This window comes from Saccopteryx bilineata, chromosome 2 (assembly GCF_036850765.1).
Source record: "Saccopteryx bilineata isolate mSacBil1 chromosome 2, mSacBil1_pri_phased_curated, whole genome shotgun sequence".
Lineage (NCBI taxonomy): Eukaryota > Metazoa > Chordata > Mammalia > Chiroptera > Emballonuridae > Saccopteryx > Saccopteryx bilineata.
In genome coordinates, this window is record NC_089491.1 from 225,979,267 (window position 1) to 225,998,745 (window position 19,479).

Genomic DNA, 19,479 nt, shown 5'->3' on the forward strand with positions numbered 1-19,479 from the left:
AGAGATGTGCTGTAGAATGGCGAACCTAAAACCTGTATAATTTTGTAAACCAGTGTCACCCAATAAATTCAATAAACAGTGAGTACTGAATATATAGACTTAAAGCTAACCAAGTCAGGCCAAAAGTAAATGGAGATACTAACCTAGAAGAAATCTGATATCCGCTATCTTGTCTGTATATTTTGTTAATATATTTTCTTATAAGACTTATGACAGGAAGTTGAACACAGGAGCTAGAAAAGAGGGCACACTGGAGAGCACAATGATCACTTTGTGGGCCTTACATGTTTACTGCAACCTTCAAGGCATTTTTACATGTAGTTCTAACATTCATTAAATAAAAATAATCCAAGGTCTTTTGGAGCCCAATATCACATACAATGTGCCACTTACCTAAGTAAAATGCTCAGAACCTAAAAAAAAAAAGCTAAAGAAAGTTTCTTACATGTGGGTAGGTGTAACTTTATGTAGCCAATTTCAATTTTACAGAATAACACTTGTTTTTGCCTTCTGAAAGCCACCTTAATATATACTTATGCAGGTTAATTTATAAAAAGAGAAGACTTCAGGTTAGAAATTCATTCATTGCAGCAGAATTCTATACTTTTGTACACGAAAGTCCCTGATACGGCCCCAGATGAGCACCTGGGGAAGGAGGACCAACATCCCTTCTATTTCCTATTGCTTCCAAGCAGGCCAGAGCCCGTTCAAGAAGAGCACTCAGCCCTTACACACATTCTAAACTCTACACACTACCGGCACTCTGCATCAGAAAGAAACTGTGACTACAGTCATCATTCACATAAAAAAAAAATCCATTTTAAAAATCAAAATGATCCATTAAACCTCTATTTTTTACTTTCCAAGATTTTTTTTTAAGCCCAGATCGCTGTAACTATTTTCGTTTTTACACAGGTGACTAAACTGATGTTCAGTATACCTACCAGATCATTACCTGGACCAGGTGAATTGCATAGGAAGATTTTACTACGTTTACATTGTTCTTAAATTAATTTTAAAAAAGCATAGTAAAGAGTCTGAGGACAAATTATTCAACTGTTTATCATACATAAGACCGCATGACTATAATACAAAGGGGGTTCTTTTCATTTAACGTTACAATATACACAGCAAGTCCGGACCAGATCTTACAATCTGCACACAGGTATTTAACCTTTTCCATGCTGTTTATGTTTACAATGCACAGAAGTCCTGTAACCAAACCGTGTAGTAAAGCACACAAAACTGGACTGTAACATAACACAGTATGCAGAAGCAGTGGATTTTGATTTTATGTAAATAGCGGTTTAAAAACTGCTTTCTGTTTTTGTTTTTTGGTGCTTTTTAAGATGTGGCAACCAGCACAGAAAAAAAATGACCTGACTGATACAGTATCTTTTCCTTATATTCCTAAACAGCAGTAACTACTGAATTCCTTTAGATATTGCTATACTCAAGATGATGTCCTTTTATTCACTGTAAACCTTTATGAACTACCAAGTTCAAAAATCATCCACAGGCTTGACATTTAATTACAAAATAAATATGGATTTCCTGATTAACAAAAAAAAAATTTTGTGGTGTATAAAAAGTTATTTCCAAGTTTCCATTCACATTCACATAGTTTTAAGCCTTTCTTTTGTCACTGTTTACATATAAAAACCTGCTTTTGTTCAGAAAAAACGACCTAGTCAGCCACATGGAATTGACCAATAAAAAGTTATGTGGTGTTCTGCTGAGTTATTTTGAACAGGGTTGTCGGCAGAGGTAGATTACTACTTCTTTCCTAGGCTTCTTCTGATCCTGGACAGGTAAATTACTCATCTTCATTCTCCCAATTCAACCGCTCAAAAGTCTAACACCCTAAAGTTGGTCAATTTAAAATGGGAACACAAATTTAGCAACTGCCAGACTGTGTTACATTAAGGCAGCATAATTTCGACACTAGGCACCTGGTCAACACCAGCCTGTTCGTTCCAGGTCATGCATGGGACTCTCCCTCTCCTCGTGCTCTCACTGTGGACCTATTGGTGCAACCAAGGTCTTGCTGTCAAATTTACAAGAAGATTAATCAGGAATACAAGAATCAACTGCTGGTTCCATAGCTTCTGGATCCAGTGTCCCTTTACCTTCAGAAGCCTGAACACATTGAGAATGTAACAGATGTTGGAGTCTTGAATTAGATGTCAATCTACTATGCTCAGTACACAGACTGCTGTAAATGTATTGGCTATGGAGTCAACAACAGTTCCAGTTTTGTTTAAGCAATAGTACAGCCATAATTTTCAACTGACATTTAAAAATGGTCTAGTTACACCTTGTGTCAAAGTGCAGAACTGCTACATTATTGGTTACAGACATCTATGTGCTATAAAAACAGCTTTGGTACAATAAATTATCAAAAAAGAAAATAAATTTTTGTAAAATTCACAGCATAATTGTGAGGCAAAAAAGCAGTCACATAAAATTCTGCATTTTTTTAAAATGTTCAGGATGAACAGAAGACATCTTTGTGCAGAAGAAATGGTGGAGATACCACGTGCCAAGAAAAAGCAAAAGAAAAAGTAAAAAGCAGGAAGGGACACAGCTGTAGCTATTTCCATCAAAGCAAACCACTACCTCTGTGACCTTCAACCAATAAGGAAGTCAACTTTATGACACACGCAAAGTGACCTCGCAATACCTTACAATTAGTGGGTCACAAAAGTCTATTTTAAAAGAAAGGCCTCTTGAATTACCCATTCTCTGTTTTCAGCATTAAGGACTGTCTGCAAAAGCATGTCCAAAAGTGATTGCATCTGAAATGGTAGGCTCTTCTAATTTCGAGTCCAAATCCATAAGGCCAAAGGTTATCCCAAAGACCACCACTTAGACCTCCCCAGGACTGGCCACGACTGACCCGTTGATTGCTTCTCAGTGCACCTTGGTTGGGAGACCAGTCACGTTCCATTACTATCTTACTGTGGTCTCTCCAACAGGAGACCCACAGGATCCCATGTAATTGCTGCTTTGCTCCTCAGTAGGTTCAGACAGGAGAGTTCTGATCCCCGCCACTTAGCATGCTTACTGTGCCTTACAAACTCCAATACAACCGTCCCTTCCATACAGCTGAAGGTGATGTTTGTGTGAGCTGGAGGTCCCTCTTGCTTACAGTACTGCATTTCCACGCCCATGTGTGTTTAGAGGACTTAAAAAACCAAATTTCCCATCCCCACCCAAAACAAACAAACAAAAAACAAAAACAAAAAAAGGAGAAAAAAAACCCTCATGGGGCCCTTTATGCAAATTATGTGCAGTGCCTTTTTATTTTAAAATTAGTTGGCAAATGACTAAGACCAACATCTGAACATTAACTTTTGTGGAATAGAAAGACAAAAAACCCCACTATGACTGGGATGTGGCAAGTTAAAATGGGGGAGGCAAAAAGAGGACACCTCTGAGCTATCCATGAAGATGGGGTTGGACATGGCTCTTTTAAAAACTTCATTGTCCCTTTGCAATCTTTTCAAGTTAAAAAAAAAGTCAGCTTTGCCCTCTTGTAGCGGTTCAGTGTGTTAATCTCCTTCTGATTCAAGCAGCTTTGCACTTTGTTTTTTTGGAAAAAAACACCACTTCTATAAAAACACACAAGAAACAAAATCAAGTTTCAATTTAGTCACGAGCTAGCTACAGGACTCTGTTGCACACAAACTCCTGTCATGGGGGACTCTTCTCTATCAGCCCCTTGCCTCATTGTCAGATGTCCTTCAGTCATGTAATGTGCAGGACCTGTATTAGCAGAAAATTGGTATGTTGGATGTCCAGCTATGCCAGTCTCTTGGCGGGGATTGGAGTAGACGGTTAAATTAACGTCCATAGCTCCATTCTGTCCAAAGTCCAAGGTATTAGCAGCCACTGGGCGGTTCTGGTAGGCCTGATTGCCTTGATTACCAGTAGAGGAGGAAGATGTAGAGGAAGAAGTAGTTGAGGAAGACAGGGATGTCATGGAGTGGTGACTATGGCCAACCTCCATAGAATCCTGGGTAGAGGAGCTATTTGTTGGAGAATTGTAGACCCTTGGCCTGGTCCGGTTACCCAAGGCTTGTTGTCCATGGTGATGGTGGTGGTGGTGGTGGTGGTGATGATGATGGGAACTGTTTCCATGGTGATGATGCAATGCATTCTGTTGAGGGGCTACATGAAAGGTCGTTTCTTGAACGGGATGAGTTTCGACAGTGACTTGTGTAGGAGCTTCAGTGCCTGACCAACCAAGGGGAGCAGGAAATTGCTGGCGCACCTGTAAAAACAGATTTTAGAAGAATTTATAGAGTACTGTTTCAAAGTTTTAATCTTTGATCAAAAGCTACAACACTAGCATTAACATTAATCAGAGAAAGGAAGGTTCTGGAACATGTTAGACAATCCTATAATGAGAAATTCTAAACATGGTCACGAGTGAAAAACATTTTATTATGTAAGCTACAGTTAAGACCTATAAACAGGCTCATACATTTCACAGGCCATTTTCTTTCCTTGGAAGCACTGCTCATGCCAGGAGTCAGCAAATTTTTTCTAGAAAGAGATAGCTAAGTAAATATTTGACAGGTCCAAAACAAATTGGTTTTTTTTTTCAAATTTTTAAAGATCTTACTTATTGATTTTACAGAGTGGGGGAATAAGAAGTATTAACTCAGTTGTTTAATTTTAGTTCTTCACTGATTGCTTATCATATGTGCTCTGACCTCACAAGCCCAGGGTATCACACCAGTGATCTCAGAATTCCAGGTCCACGCCAGGCAATAATAGGAATTCTTTACTTTCTCCCCAAAGCCCCCTCTCCCCTCTCTACATCTTTCTGTGTGTGTGTGTATGTATATGTGTGTGTGTGTGTGTGTGTGTGTATTTATTTTTAAAGTGAGGGAAGGGGAAATAGACTCCTGCATGTGCCCCAACCGGGATTCACCCAGCAACCCTTGTCTGGGGCTGCTTGAATCAACCGAGCTATCCTCAGCACTCAGGGCCAATGCTAAAACCAATCGAGCCACTGGCTGTGAGAAGGGAAGAGGGAAAGAAAGGGGAGCGGAGGGGGAGAGAAGCAGATGGTGGTTTCTCCTGTGTGCTCTGACTGGGAATCAAACCCAGGACATTGCACACCGGGCCAATGCTCTATCCACTGAGACAACCAGCCAAGGACCTCCTGTTTCAATATTAAGCACTATTATCCATCCAGCTGCTCAACCATTTCTCCATCCACATCATCACCAATAGTACTGACGCTCCCTTCAAATCAGACCCCAAGCCTGGACACACCACAACACTCTAACCCAGGCCACTATCGTCTCTTGCCTAAGCTATTACAACAGCTTTCTTAATTAACTCGCAGCTTCCATCCTTGCCTTCTTCCAATCAAGTCTCCAAAAAGTCAAAAGAATAATCTTTTTAAAACAAATCCGAGTTAGGGAAGGGAAAACAATGGCATTCTAATTGAAAAGGAAGAGGCAAAACTGTCAATAATTGCAAATGACATATATAAAAAATCCTAAAGACATCAAAAACAGAATAAACAAATTCAGTTAAAGTACAGGATACAAAAATCAATACACAAAAATCTGTTTCAGGCCCTGGCCGGTTGGCGCAGTGGTAGAGCGTTGGCCTGGCGTGCAGAAGTCCTGGGTTCGATTGCTGGCCAGGGCACACAGGAGAGGCGCCCATCTGCTTCTCCACCCCTGCCCCTCTCCTCTTCTCTGTCTCTCTCTTCCCCTCCCACAGCCGAGGCTCCATTGGAGCAAAGATGGCCTGGGCGCACTAGAGTGGCTCTGGTCGCTACAGAGCGACACCCTGGAGGGGCAGAGCATTGCCCCCTGGTGGGCAGAGCGTCGCCCCCTGGTGGGCGTGCCGGGTGGATCCCGGTCGGGTGCATGCGGGAGTCTGCCTGTCTATCCCCGTTTCCAGCTTCAGAAAAATACAAAAAAAAAAAAAAAAATGTTTCAATTCTCTATACCAATAAAGAACTATCAGAGAAATAAAAAAATAATCCCATTTATAATAGCAAAAGAATAAAATACCTAGAAATAATTTTAACCAAGGAGGTAAAAAACATATATAGAAAACTACAAAATTCTAATGAGAGAAACTGAAGAAGACACAAATAAATGGAAAGATATTTGTGGAAATGGTCTGGAAAGATCAACATTGTTAAAACATCAGTACTATCTATGATACCATAAAAAAACCCTCAACAGCCAAAGCAATCTTGAGAAAGAACAAAGCTGGAGGTATCATGCTCCTTGACTTCAAACTATATTACAAAACAATAGTAATAAAACAGTATGGTAATGGCGATTATAACAGACATATGGATCAAAGGAACAGAAGAAAGAGCCAGGATATATATACAGATATCTATATATCTATATATCTATATCTATATATATAGATATAGATATATAGATAGATATAGACATAGATATAGATATATATATGAGATCAATTACTTTATGACAAAGGAGCCTGGAATATGCAATGAGAAAGGGACAGTGTCTTCAAAAAATGATGCTAGGAAAACTGGGCAGCCACATGTGAAAAAACTGATTTTTGACCACTATCTTAACACCATACATAAAAATTAATCCATAATGGACTGAAGACTTCAACACAAGACCTGAAACTCCTAGAAGAAAACACAGATATAAGATCCCTGACATAAGTCTTGGTAATGATTTTTTTAATTTGACACCAAAAAGTACAGGCAACAAAAACAAAATAAGTGGGACTGCAGGCATTAAATTGAAAAGGTTCTACAAAGCAAAGGAACCACTTACTGAATGAGAAACTATATTTACATATCACATACCAGACAAGAAGATATAGTCCAAAAAAAACCAAACGAATAAAACACCCTCTTACAACTTAATGGCAAAATGACAAACAAAAATTTATCTACAACATTCAATGAGAAAAAATAGAACATTTGAATTGACATTTTTCCAAAGACATATACACATGGCCAAAAGGTCCGTGAAAAGATGCTCAACATCACTAATCATCAGGGAAACGCAAATCAAAATCACAATGAGATATCATGTCATACCAGTCAGAATGGCTATCATTTAAAACAAGAAGTGTTGGCGAGGGTGTGCAGAAAAGAAAACCGTTGTGTACTGTCAGTGAGAATGTGAACTGGAGCAGCCACTATGAAAAAACAGTAGAGAGACTCCTCAAAAACTACTACCTTATAATCCAACAATTCCGGCTATGGGTATTTGTCCAAAGAAAACAAAAACACTAATTCAAAAAGATAAATGCATTCCTATATTCACTGTAGTATTATTTACAATAGGCAAGATATAAAAACAATTTAAGTGTCCATGAATAGATAAGAAAATTGTGGCATACAGGCAATGGGATATTATTCAGACATTAAAAAGAATGAAGTCTTGCTATTTGCAACAGCACAGATGGACCTCAAGGGCATTATGCTAAGTGAAATAAGTCAGACAGAGAAAGACAAATACTGTATAATCTCTCTTATATGTGGAATTTAAAAAAACAAAACAACAACAAGAAACCCAGGTTCACAGATGCAGAAAACAGACTGGTGGTTGCAAGAGGCGGGGGTAGGGGTGGGGGGAGAGGGGGTTAGGATTGGTGAAAGCGGTCAAAAGGTAAAAAGAAAACCGCAGTCGCTGTAAAACACAAATCCAATCACTTCACTATTTAAAATTTTCTAATGACTTTTCAATGCACTTAGAAAAACAAAATAATCTAAAATTCATACAATGATGTGCACAATCTGGCCAGTGGGTGTTTCTCCACCCTTTTGCTCTAGTTGTCCTTTCTCCTGCTACCTGGGTTTCAACCGCCCAGGGTCTTCCTCCTATTCCTGGTCAAGGTCTTTCAAATGCTATAGGGCTTACTTCTCCCTTCTGCCCAGGATGCTCTGATTTCTAATTTCTGCTTGGATGCTTCTTTATCATCATTTCAGATCCAGAGTCTTCCCTGTTGACTTTGGCTAATGCGACTCCAACTCCTGTGGTGGAGGTTACTATAGTTGTCCACAAAACATATTCTGTTTGAGCAAATGGCTGTACTGCACTTCACAGCCTCCTCTGTACTTAGGTATGGCCATGTGACTAAATTTTACTCAATGGAATGTGAATAAAAGTTTCCATATCAAGGCTAGCTCTGGTCTACAAAACACCTTCCAAGTCCTCTGCCTGCTGGATGCGGCAGACAATGAGGCCTTACGCCCTGGTCGGGAAACTGCGGCTCTTTGGCTCCTTGAATGTGGCTCTTCCACAAAATACCACGTGCAGGCGCTACCTCGATAGGGAATGTACCTACCTATATAGTTTAAGTTTAAAAAATATGGCTCTTAAAAGAAATTTTAATCGTTGTACTGTTGATATTTGGCTCTGTTAACTTTCAAATGCTATAATAAGTTTGCCGACCACTGCTAGGGGATAGAGGAGCCACAGAACATCAGAGCCCAAGACCTGGGGAGAGCAACGTCACAAACTTGCAATTTCTATTTATTTTATGGAATTTGATGGATTTCTGTATCACTAGAAGCTCTTGGAATGCAAAGCTGATGCCTCCACCATAGAGACTAGCACTGATCATTAAGTATTTACTCAATGATGGCGATATGAGAATCAAAATAGAAAAACTACTACTGGAAATCCAATAGAAAAAAGGACAGAAAGCCCTCAGAAAATACTAATGGTTCTTAAATTATGAAACTATTCAAATTTATTCATAAGAAGAAATAAGCAAAACAAAACTATACCCTGTCCAGTACCATTTCAGATTGATCCAAAGGTAATCACACTGACATTTTCTCCAAACTGTTCGTGGAAAACAAAACTGGTTCAAGTGTAGGGAGGGCAATTTGGCAACAGCCATCAAAATTACAGATCACATTCCTCCTTCACCCAGCAATTTCACACCCAGGAGTATGTACCACTGCTCATGAATGGGACAACAGGCACAGGATGGGGCTATTCAGTACAGCATCATCTGTGGTGCTAAGAAAAACCTGAAAATAAACTAAATGACCACTAACAGAGGACTACAGAAACAACTTATGGAATAAACAATGAAATACTGTGTGACTGTTTTTAAAAAAAGAAAGCTATCTATGCACGAATATAAAAAATAGCTCCAAAATATATATTGCACAAATATGTAAAACATGCAAGACAGAAAAAAGAAGTGAAACTGCATGGTTACAAACATTAGGTAAAAATACAATTATAGTTGTATGTTTGCATATGTATAAGATATCTCAAAAATACAAAAAACTAACAACATTAATTAGAAATTGGGTGGCTAGAGGACATAAAAGGGAAGATTTTATTGAATTCTCTTTTATATTTATTTTTTTAACCTCATAAATATATCAACAATTCAAAACTTACATAAAAAAGGACCTGAGCAAATAAGGCAAAATATTAACTTCTGGTGGGAGGTACATAAGTGTCTTATGTGACTCATGGTATGTTATATGTTTGTAGCATTTAGTATATATCTGGAAGGAAGAAGGCAGAAGGCCAGCCTAGAGAACTCGGTCGGGAAAGCCTCCAGCAGTGGTATTTGTTAAGACCTGGAGATAAATTGCTGTTATCAAAGAGAAGAGGGAAAAGAGTGTTCTAGGCTAAGCACAGGACATATGAGAAATGGGAAAGGAAACATTTCATATTCAGAAAATGAAAAAATCCACTAAGACCAAAATGACTGAAGAGGAGGAAAATGAAAATCACTGTAACCTTAGGAAGAAGCCTAAACTTTTTTAAGTACAAGAGAAAGCAAACCCACTGGTTCCTACCCACTGGTTTAGGTAGGAACAAGAGCCAGATCAGACAGCTTTGCTGAACACGCACTTGGCTGCAGAGACAAGAATGAAGGTGACTGATGAATACACTTGGACAATGGAAGACCTGTTAAATACTTTTTATAGTAAGATAGGCTCCAGATGAAGTTATGTGGAGAAAATAAAAATATGTTCAGGATATTTAGAATCCACAATTTACTCTTTGATTCTGTGTCAGGGATGAGGGAGAGCAGAGTCAATGATTACCCCCCCAGGTATGACGTAAGCAAATGGGTACATTTAGGGCCATTTGTACAAAGAATAAGAAAAAACAGAAAAGCTATATATAATGGAGGGAAAATGACATCAGTTCGTGTGATACATCTGCAGTGTCATATGGTAGAGACTTCTAAGTGATATGTACCGTATGATCAGAAATAAAGGCCCTGGGGACTCAGGAGTGAAGGCGAAGTCAGAAATCAATATGCATAACAAGTCTTGGCCGGGTGGCTCAGCGGACAGGGCATCGTCCTCATATGAGGTCTCCGGTTCAACCCCTACTCAGGCACATACAAGAAGTAACCAATGCGTGCATAACTAAATGGAACAACTCAGTTATCGTATTTCCCCATGTGTAAGACACTCTCACGTATAAGATGCACCTTAATTTTGGGACCCGAATTTGAAAAAAGTGTATTCCATCAAGTTATTGAACTCAAGTTTTATTCATCATAAAATTCATTCACGTGAAAAAGTGGGAAATGCAAGTAAAATAAACCCTCTATAACCACTGTATAAGAACGCACTCAGTTTTTAGACCACAAATTTTTCAGGAAAGGGTGCGTCTTATACATGGGAAATATAGTAAATGAGTTGATGCTTCTCTTTCTCTCTCCCCTGTCCCTCAAATCAATGGAAAAAAAATCGTTTTAATTTAAAAAGATGCACATCAAGATGTACCTGCCCTCTCCTGGTAAGAGCAGGTGAGCTCCACGAGAAGTGTGAGGGGAGGGAGAAAAGTCTTAAGGCATGCTTGGGGAACACCCATGATTACATGGCAGCAGAAGAGAACCCAAAACAGGAGACAGTGAAGGAAAGTCCAGAGAGGTGGAGGATGACGGTGGTGTCCTGCCCGGTGCTGCAAGAGCAAGGCACTGCTGGGCGGCTGACGAAGGAGGAAGAAGTAACAGTGTTGTGGACTCCTCCGCAACCATCAGTGGCAACACTGTGAGAAGCGTCCCTGGAGTTGGGAGGCAGCTGGCAGAGAGCAGACTAAGAAGTTCTGGTACAGAAATAGAGCCATGGTAGCAGAAATGTAGGGTGAGGAGGACATGGCAGGGAAAGGTTTTGCTTCAGATGGGAGAGACAGTGGTGATTAGACAGAAAGAAAGGTGATGGGAAGAGAGGCTGAGACACAGAGGCTAGACACTGAGGGAAGGGCAAAGTCCTGGTGAAGGTAGGAGGCCAGGCACAGGGCACCCAGAAGGCTTGGCCTCAGGCAGGACGAACTCCTGCCTCGAATGAAAAATGAAAAAGGGGTGGGAGAGAAGCGGACAAGCATGCGTGTAGGCCCAAGAGGAGGTGCTCCTGCTGAGAGACTCTCCCTTACATAGAAGGAGTGAGGACCAGAGGGGTGGGGTGGGGGGGGACAGAGGTTTCTAAGAAAAGTCTGCAACAATTATTAAAGAGAATGGGAGAAGAGATGAGATGACTCAGAAAACATGGACAACTGCCCAGAAGACAATGGTGAATATTAATTAACAGTGTGGTAACAGCATCTGATGTGTGGTTCTCCCTAGTGGCATTCAGGAGACCCAGTCACAAGAATGGTTGAAAGTCAAAAACTTCTGTTTTACTTCACTCAAATGACACACTGGTCTCTCATTATAACGTAATATAAAAGCAGTGTTCAATATGAATTAACTTACTATTTTACAAGAGTATTGAGAGAATAATGTCACCACCACCATCTGTTTGAGCTCAATTTTAAACAAAAGTTACTTAATGAGATCCTCCTCTTTAACAGGTTTAAAAAACAAAAACAATACCACAAAAAAGCCTCCCAAAATAAAAATAGCGTGGAATCAAAATCAAGCCACAAACTGATTCAGAACCCAAGACCACTGGTGCTGATCTTGGGCTAAAAGGTCGTGGGTGAGGGCAAAGGACAGTCATTAAGATGGTGAACTGAGGAAAGTTACTTAACCCATGAAGTCTCAGTTCCCGATGTAAAATGAAAATCCAAACTGTGTCAAGCTGAAAATGCTGCCTTAGTAAATGAGATAAATAGGGGGCAGGTGTGGAATTTGCAGCAATATTTGGTATGCACCCATTAAATGTTAGTTACTTCAAAATGAGGGAAGAAATTACAAGAATGTGCTTTTTTAGTTATAAATACTGTAAGTTATAATTCCTTACAAATGAGGAAAGTAGGAACCTTTAGAAAATATGACAATTATTCTAAAAGGACGTGGCACCCAATATGGCTAATCCTGAGCATGATGGGGGACTAACCCTGAGCATGGAGTGGACGTGAACCAGGGCAGTGCGAGCTCACCTGAGGGCTGTGTGTCTCACAGTCCATGGCCTGGACGGCAGCTGAGAAGTGCCCACCGCTGTGCCGATGCTGGTGCGTCGGGTCCGACCTGGCTCTCCCACTGTTGCTTGTCCCCGATGATCCACCTTAAGAATCAACAACACAAAATAGCTTGAGTTTAGTTAGTTTTGTTCAAGATTATGTACTAAAGCTATAAATAACACTGAAAGTGAAAGTGTGTCACACACAAACTCTGTTAAGAGAAAGTCACCCAATTCCCTGATTAAGTTCTTTCACATCAACCACGGAACTAACAAGTTTGGTTTTGTTAGAGAAAAACTCTAGTATGTGGACAAAGTATTCCTATTTTTTAAAAAAATGTTGGTTAATAAAGACTTTTATACACGTAATTGAACACCAAAGTTTTGGGAGAGGTGAAATTTTTACTAACTACAAAGAATAGATTTAGGTAAAATAATTCCTCCCCACCCCATTAATGAATTTCAGAAACACTTTAAAATAAGCCCATTTGGTATAGAAAACAGTAAGCACTTCAAAGCCACATCTGTTACAGGACAGACCTGAGCTTGATGAAGTGCTAGAGGTGGTGCCCGAAGACTGCGACTGCTCCATTGCGGGGCTCGTGGACACGCTGTTACTTGTATTGGTACCTTCATCGGCTGTTTTCTTGAAAAAACTGTGCTGCAGGGCATAGTAAGGTTGAATTCGAGTTTTGGGGTCATAATCAAGCATCCTTAAAATGAGGTCTTTGAACTTCAAGTAGTCAGCTACCGTATGACCCGATTCCCCAGCACGGCGCCCACCAGGTCCTCCTGTTTCTACTCCAAGAATATTATGCAGTTTACGGGTTCCTGGTGGTTTATACTCCTAAAGAGAAGACAGAAAAGATTTCTCTAAATTTTATGGGATATGTAAAAGTCTACATAACATAACTTCAAATGTGCTAAAATATATTACATGTTGAGGTCTTTCTAAAAAGGACTCAAATTTATAGTTGGATCCTCTAATGAATTTCCACGTTACTATTCTGAATACACTGTAGTTAGAAAAATTCAAAATAATCTTGAGACCAAAGATTACTATGAAGATCACCTTGCCCTGGAGTCAACAAACTATAACCTGGTCCAAGGCCTGTTTTTGTACAGGCTCAGGTATGTTTTCACATTTTGAAAGGCTGTAAAAACAAACAAATAAAAAACCAAATAAGAATATACAACAAAAGCTCATGAAACCTAAACCCTCATGCTCGGGTCCTGTTGAAGGTGTTTTGAGGCCGCTCCGCCCAGTGGTGCTGAACCTTTTTTCTACCTAATGCACTGGACAACTGGGTGCACTTCCTACAGTGATAGTGACTTCAGCTGTGGTGACCACACCAAGTATGCTCCAGCAAAGAATCAGGGCCTGACCCTACCTGCTCGTGTGTAAAGAAATTAAAAGCAAATTTTATGTATGCTTCCTTTTAGTGTATGTGTTTAAATAATAAATGACCTTAACATGAGTTGTCTGAAAACTCATTTTTAAATAGATAATAGTATAATAGTATAAGCCTTAAAGTCCCTATTTATACTCAATTTATTCAAAATAGACCACCTTCTAGTTACAATGCAGAAATTTGCAATAGACAACTGCTAAGACTCTAAAAAGCAAGAACAAACCTGGAAGGTAAGCCACAAAATATGTGGGGTTTTTTTCATCTATTAGAGATCTGAGGACTCAGGAAATCAAAATTATAGTAAATTCTAGAATATATAAAGCTTTTCCTAGGAGAAGCTCTTCCTTCTTATGGTAGGGAAAGGAGAACACAGACTACCTGAGGCACAAGGTAGGAATGGGCTGTTGGTTGGGCAATAATGCCTAGAGATCACTCCAGTCTCCACAAACACTGCTTAAAACCTGTGAGGACCATGGAGGACAGAATCTAAATCAAGCAAGCAAACAAAGTCCCGACTTACCTAAACTATAAACAATATTGAGTCAGCGCCCCAATAGTGGCCTAACCAAGTAAGAGGTATGCCTCTTTCTGAAGGTAAATAAGATGCACTTCCATCGCAACAAGAAAGTCTGACATACATTAAGAAAATTACACAAAAGCCCTGGCCAGATTAGCTTAGTTTATTACAATATTATCCTGAAGTGCAAAGGTTACCGGTTTGATGCTTGAACAGGGTACATACAGGAACAGATTGATGCTCCTTGTCTTTCTCTCAAGATTCCCCTTCCTCCCTAGCTAAAATCCATTTTTAAAAAATTTAATTTAAAAAAAAATGAAAATTAAAAGTTATACAAGAAACAAACAAAAAAAGGGTCTATAATCAAATTTTTAAAAAGTTATAAGACTGGCCCTGGCCGGTTGGCTCAGTGGTAGAGCGTCGGCCTGGCATGCAGGAGTCCTAGGTTTGATTCCTGGCCAGGGCACACAGGAAAAGCGCCCATCTGCTCTCCATCCCTCCCCCTCTCCTTCCTCTCTGTCTCTCTCTTCCCCTCCCACAGCCAAGACTCCACTGGAGCAAAGCTAGCCCAGGCGCTGAGGAAGGCTCCATGGCCTCTGCCTCAGGTGCTAGAATGTCTCTGGTTACAACAGAGCAATGCCCCAGATGGGCAGAGCATCGCCCCCTGGTGGGCATGCCAGGTGGATCCCGGCGGGTGCATGCAGGAGTCTGTCTGACTGCCTCCCCGTTGCCAACTTCAGAAAAATACAAAAAAAAAAAGTTACAAGACACACATAAATGAATGATCCAGATGATGAAACTGGCAGACATGTATTTTAAAATAAGTAGGGTAAAGTGGTTAAAAATTTTAGTTCAGAAGGTAGACAGCATATGTGACCAGATGAAAAAGATTTCAGAAGAGAAAATAAATTTTTTAAAAGAATAAATAGAAATGTGCATTTTAGAAAATCTGCAGGATCAGGAATGAATCCATTTAATAGTTTTAACAGATGATTGAACTCAGCAGAAGAAAAAATCAGTGAACTAGAAGACAGAGCAAAAAAATTATCCTAAGACAAAAACAAAACACAGCAAAAAAACGATAAATAAACCAAACAGACACCTCTGAGATAATACTAAGCAGTACAACATACATGTATTTGGGGATTAAAAAAAGAGAAAGGCTGAGGCGCAGCGGAAGAGGCAGCAAGGCCGAGGACGTGAGGTGAGAGGCTTCCGGGCAGGGGCTGCAGTTCACTGGTTGGGAGGTGCAGAGCTCGGATAAACAGAGTAGAGAGAGAGACAGAGAGAGAGAGAAGAGGGGGAGGAGCTGGAAGCATCGACTCCCATATGTGCCTTGACCAGGCAAGCCCAGGGTTTCGAACCAGTGACCTCAGCATTTTCAGGTTGACGCTTTATCCACTGCGCCACCACAGGAGTAAAAAGATGGCAGCGGAGTAGGCGGATGCACAGACGCCCAGCTCTCACCACCAAACTGGAATACAAATCAATTTAGGAAAAATCAGCATGAAAAACCAACTCTGAACTGCAAGAATGGCTCTCAAAAACCAAGGAGCAAAGAGGAAATCACAGGAGTCCTGGTAGGGAGCCCCTGAACCTCCTCTGCTTGCCGGAACGGAGGGGGTGGGAGTGGGGCTGAGAGCCCAGAGAGGATCTCGGAGGGAGGGGAGCAGCAACTACTGCTCACAGCCACTTGCCTGGCGACCAGGGAGCGAGGTGCGTTGAAAGGACCAGCTTACCTCCCAGGTGGAGAGGACAGGGAGAGGGACAGACTGTGAGGGGATAAGGAATGCAGGAGAGGAGCTAAAAGGGCTGACTCATCCGTGCTGGAGGCGGCCATAGCTGGCGGAGGGACTGAACCTTTCACAAAACAGAGCTGAAGTGCTTCCGGATCAGAGACCTCCGGACATCTCTCCAGCTCCAATCAGCGCAACAAGACACAGCTGAAAACAAGAAGTGGGGAGGAGGGGCAGTAACTCAGGTCTCCATGGAGATCTGAGATACACCTCCCCCTACTGAAGCTGAGAAAACACCCAGCCCCCAGTGAGTCTAACTGGCTAAAGAGGCCTTCAGAGTCTCAGGTTACACCCACCGCATTCCTGGATACAGTTTCAAGGAAGCCCCCTGCTGAGATCAGTTAACAAGACTATCACCTGTTAAGAAAACAAACAAATCAAGACATCAAAGCTGCCCAAATCCGAAATGGATTACAGATAACAGATGATACCAACCCAAGAAGACCTAGAAATAACACAACTGAAAACTGGAGGCAGACAACACCAAGCCTAGACTCAACCAACTCTACAAATAAAACAAACAAAAAAAAGAGGATGAGAAGACAAAGGAGTGCAATCCAAATGAAACCACAAGAGACACCTTCGAGAGATGAACTGAGTGATATGGAAATAATCAAACTTCCAGATGCGGAGTTCAAAATAATGATTGTAAGGATGCTTAGGGATCTTAGAACAACAATAGAGGGGCAGATTGAAAACCTAAATAAAGAAATAGCAAGTAAAAAAAGAATCAGTTGGAGACGACAAATACAATATCAGAAATAAAGACCACAATGGAAGGAATTAAAAACAGGATAGATAGAGCAGAGGATCGAATCAGCGAGTTAGAGGACAACTGGAATGAAGGCATGAAAGCAGAGAAGAAAAGAGAAAAAAGACTCAAAAAGTCAGAGGAAACTCTTAGAGAGCTCTGTGACAACATGAAGAGAAATAACATCCGCATCATAGGGGTTCCTGAAGAAGAAGAAAAAGAACAAGGGATAGAGACTTTGTTCAATCATATCTTAGCTGAAAACTTCCCTAAATTAATGCAAGAGAAACTCACAAATCCAAGAAGCACAGAGGACTCCATTAAAGAGAAACCCAAAGAAACTTACACCAAGACACATCATAATTAAAATACCAAAGCTAAGCGATAAAGAGAAAATATTAAAAGCTGCAAGAGAAAAAAAAGTTATCACCTACAAAGGAGCCCCCATAAGGATGACATCTGACTTCTCAACAGAAACACTTGAGACCAGAAGGGAATGGCAAGAAATATTCAAACTAATGCAGAACAAGAACCTACAACCAAGACTACTTTATCCAGCAAGGCTATCATTTAAAATTGAAGGAGAAATAAAAAGCTTCCCAGACAAAAAACAACTCAAGGAATTCATTACAACCAAACCAATGCTGCAGGAAATATTAAGGGGCCTGGTGTAAACAGATCAAAGTGGGAAAAGAATACAGCAAAAAAAAAAAAAAAAAAAAAAAAAAAGGAATACACCTTTAAAGAAGAAAATGGCAATAAACAACTACATATCAATAATAACCTTAAATGTAAATGGATTAAATGATCCAATCAAAAGACATAGGGTAGCTGCGTGGATAAGAAAACAGGACCCATACATATGTTGTCTACAAGAGACATACCTTAGAACAAAAGACACACATAGATTGAAGGTAAAAGGATGGAAAAAAACGTTTCATGCAAACGGAAATGAAAAAAAAGCTGGGGTAGCAATATTTATATCAGACAAATTGGACTTTAAAACAAAGGATATAGTAAGAGATAAAGAAGGCCACTACACAATGATAAAGGGAGTAATTCAACAGGAAGATATAACTATTATAAATATCTATGCACCTAATATAGGAGCACCTAAATATATAAAGCAGACTTTGATGGATTTAAAGGGTGAGATCAACAGCAATACTATAATAGTAGGGGATTTCAATACCCCACTAACATCACTAGATAGATCCACAAGAAAGAAAATTAACAAAGAAACAGCAGACTTATTGGAAACACTAGATCAACTCAATTTAATAGGTATCTTCAGAACCTTTCACCCTAAAGCAGCAGAATATACATTCTTTTCAAGTGCTCATGGTACATTCTCTAGGATAGACCACATGTTAGGGCACAAAAGTGCTCTCAACAAATTTAAGACTGAAATAGTATCAAGCACTTTCTCCGATCACAACGGCATGAAACTAGAAATGAATCACAACAGAAAAGCTCCAAAATTCTCAAACACATGGAAACTAAATAGCAGGTTGTTAAATAATGAATGGATTAAGAATGAGATCAAAGAAGAAATAAAAAAATTCCTAGAAACGAATGACAATGAGCATACAACAACTCAAAATTTATGGGACACAGCGAAAGCAGTGCTGAGAGGGAAGTTCATAGCACTACAGGCACACTTTCAGAAGCTAGAAAAAGCTCAAATAAACAACTTAACCCTGCATCTAAAAGAATTAGAAAAAGAACAGCAAGTAAAGCCCAAATGTAGTAGAAGGAAGGAAATAATAAAGATCAGAGCAGAAATAAATGACATAGAGGCTAAAGAAACAATACAGAAGATCAATGAAACTAGGAGCTGGTTCTTTGAAAAGGTAAACAAGATTAATGAACCTTTAACTAGACTCACCAAGAAAAAGAGAGAGAGGACTCAAATAAATAAAATTAGAAATGAGAGAGGAGAAATAACAACTGACATAACAGAAATACAAAATATTATAAGAAAATACTATGAAGAACTATATGCCAAAAAACTAGACAACCTCGATGAAATGGACAAATTCCTTGAAACATACAATCTTCCAAAAATCAATCTGGAAGAATCAGAAAACCTAAACAGACTGATTACAACAAAGGAGAGCGAAACAGTTATCAAAAAACTCCCAACAAAGAAAAGTCCAGGGCCCGATGGCTTCACAACAGAATTCTACCAAATATTCAAAGAAGAACTAACTCCTATCCTTCTCAAACTATTTCAAAAAATTCAAGAGGAAGAAAGACTTTCAAGCTCCTTTTATGAGGCAAGCATAATTCTGATTCCAAAACCAGGCAAAGACAACACAAAGAAAGAAAATTAAAGGCCAATATCTCTGATGAATATAGATGCTAAAATCTTCAACAAAATATTAGCAAATCGGATCCAACAATATATGGAAAAAATCATACACCATGATCAAGTGGGATTTATTCTGGGGAGGCAAGGATGGTACAATATTTGTAAATCAATCAATGTGATTCATCACATAAAGAAAAAGAAGGAGAAAAACCATATGATAATTTCAATAGATGCAGAAAAAGCATTTGATAAAATCCAGCACCCATTCATGATCAAAACTCTCAGCAAAGTGGGAATACAGGGAACATACCTCAACATGATA

General features: G+C 39.7%; 1 protein-coding gene across 8 annotated transcripts in view; it reads right to left on the reverse strand.

Moving 5' to 3' along the window:
• Positions 1-1,042: 1,042 nt before the first annotated feature.
• DYRK1A (dual specificity tyrosine phosphorylation regulated kinase 1A) overlaps positions 1,043-19,479 on the reverse strand; it is a 268,791-nt gene continuing 250,354 nt past the window's right edge. For all 8 annotated transcript variants that reach the window (XM_066259377.1, XM_066259376.1, XM_066259380.1 and 5 more), the window contains 3 exons: positions 12,908-13,214; positions 12,348-12,472; positions 1,043-4,276 (listed from right to left, as the gene is read on the reverse strand). In XM_066259377.1, the coding sequence (XP_066115474.1) occupies positions 3,656-4,276; positions 12,348-12,472; positions 12,908-13,214 (1,053 nt within the window). In that variant the 3' untranslated portion in view covers positions 1,043-3,655. The remainder of the gene's footprint in view (positions 4,277-12,347; positions 12,473-12,907; positions 13,215-19,479) is intronic.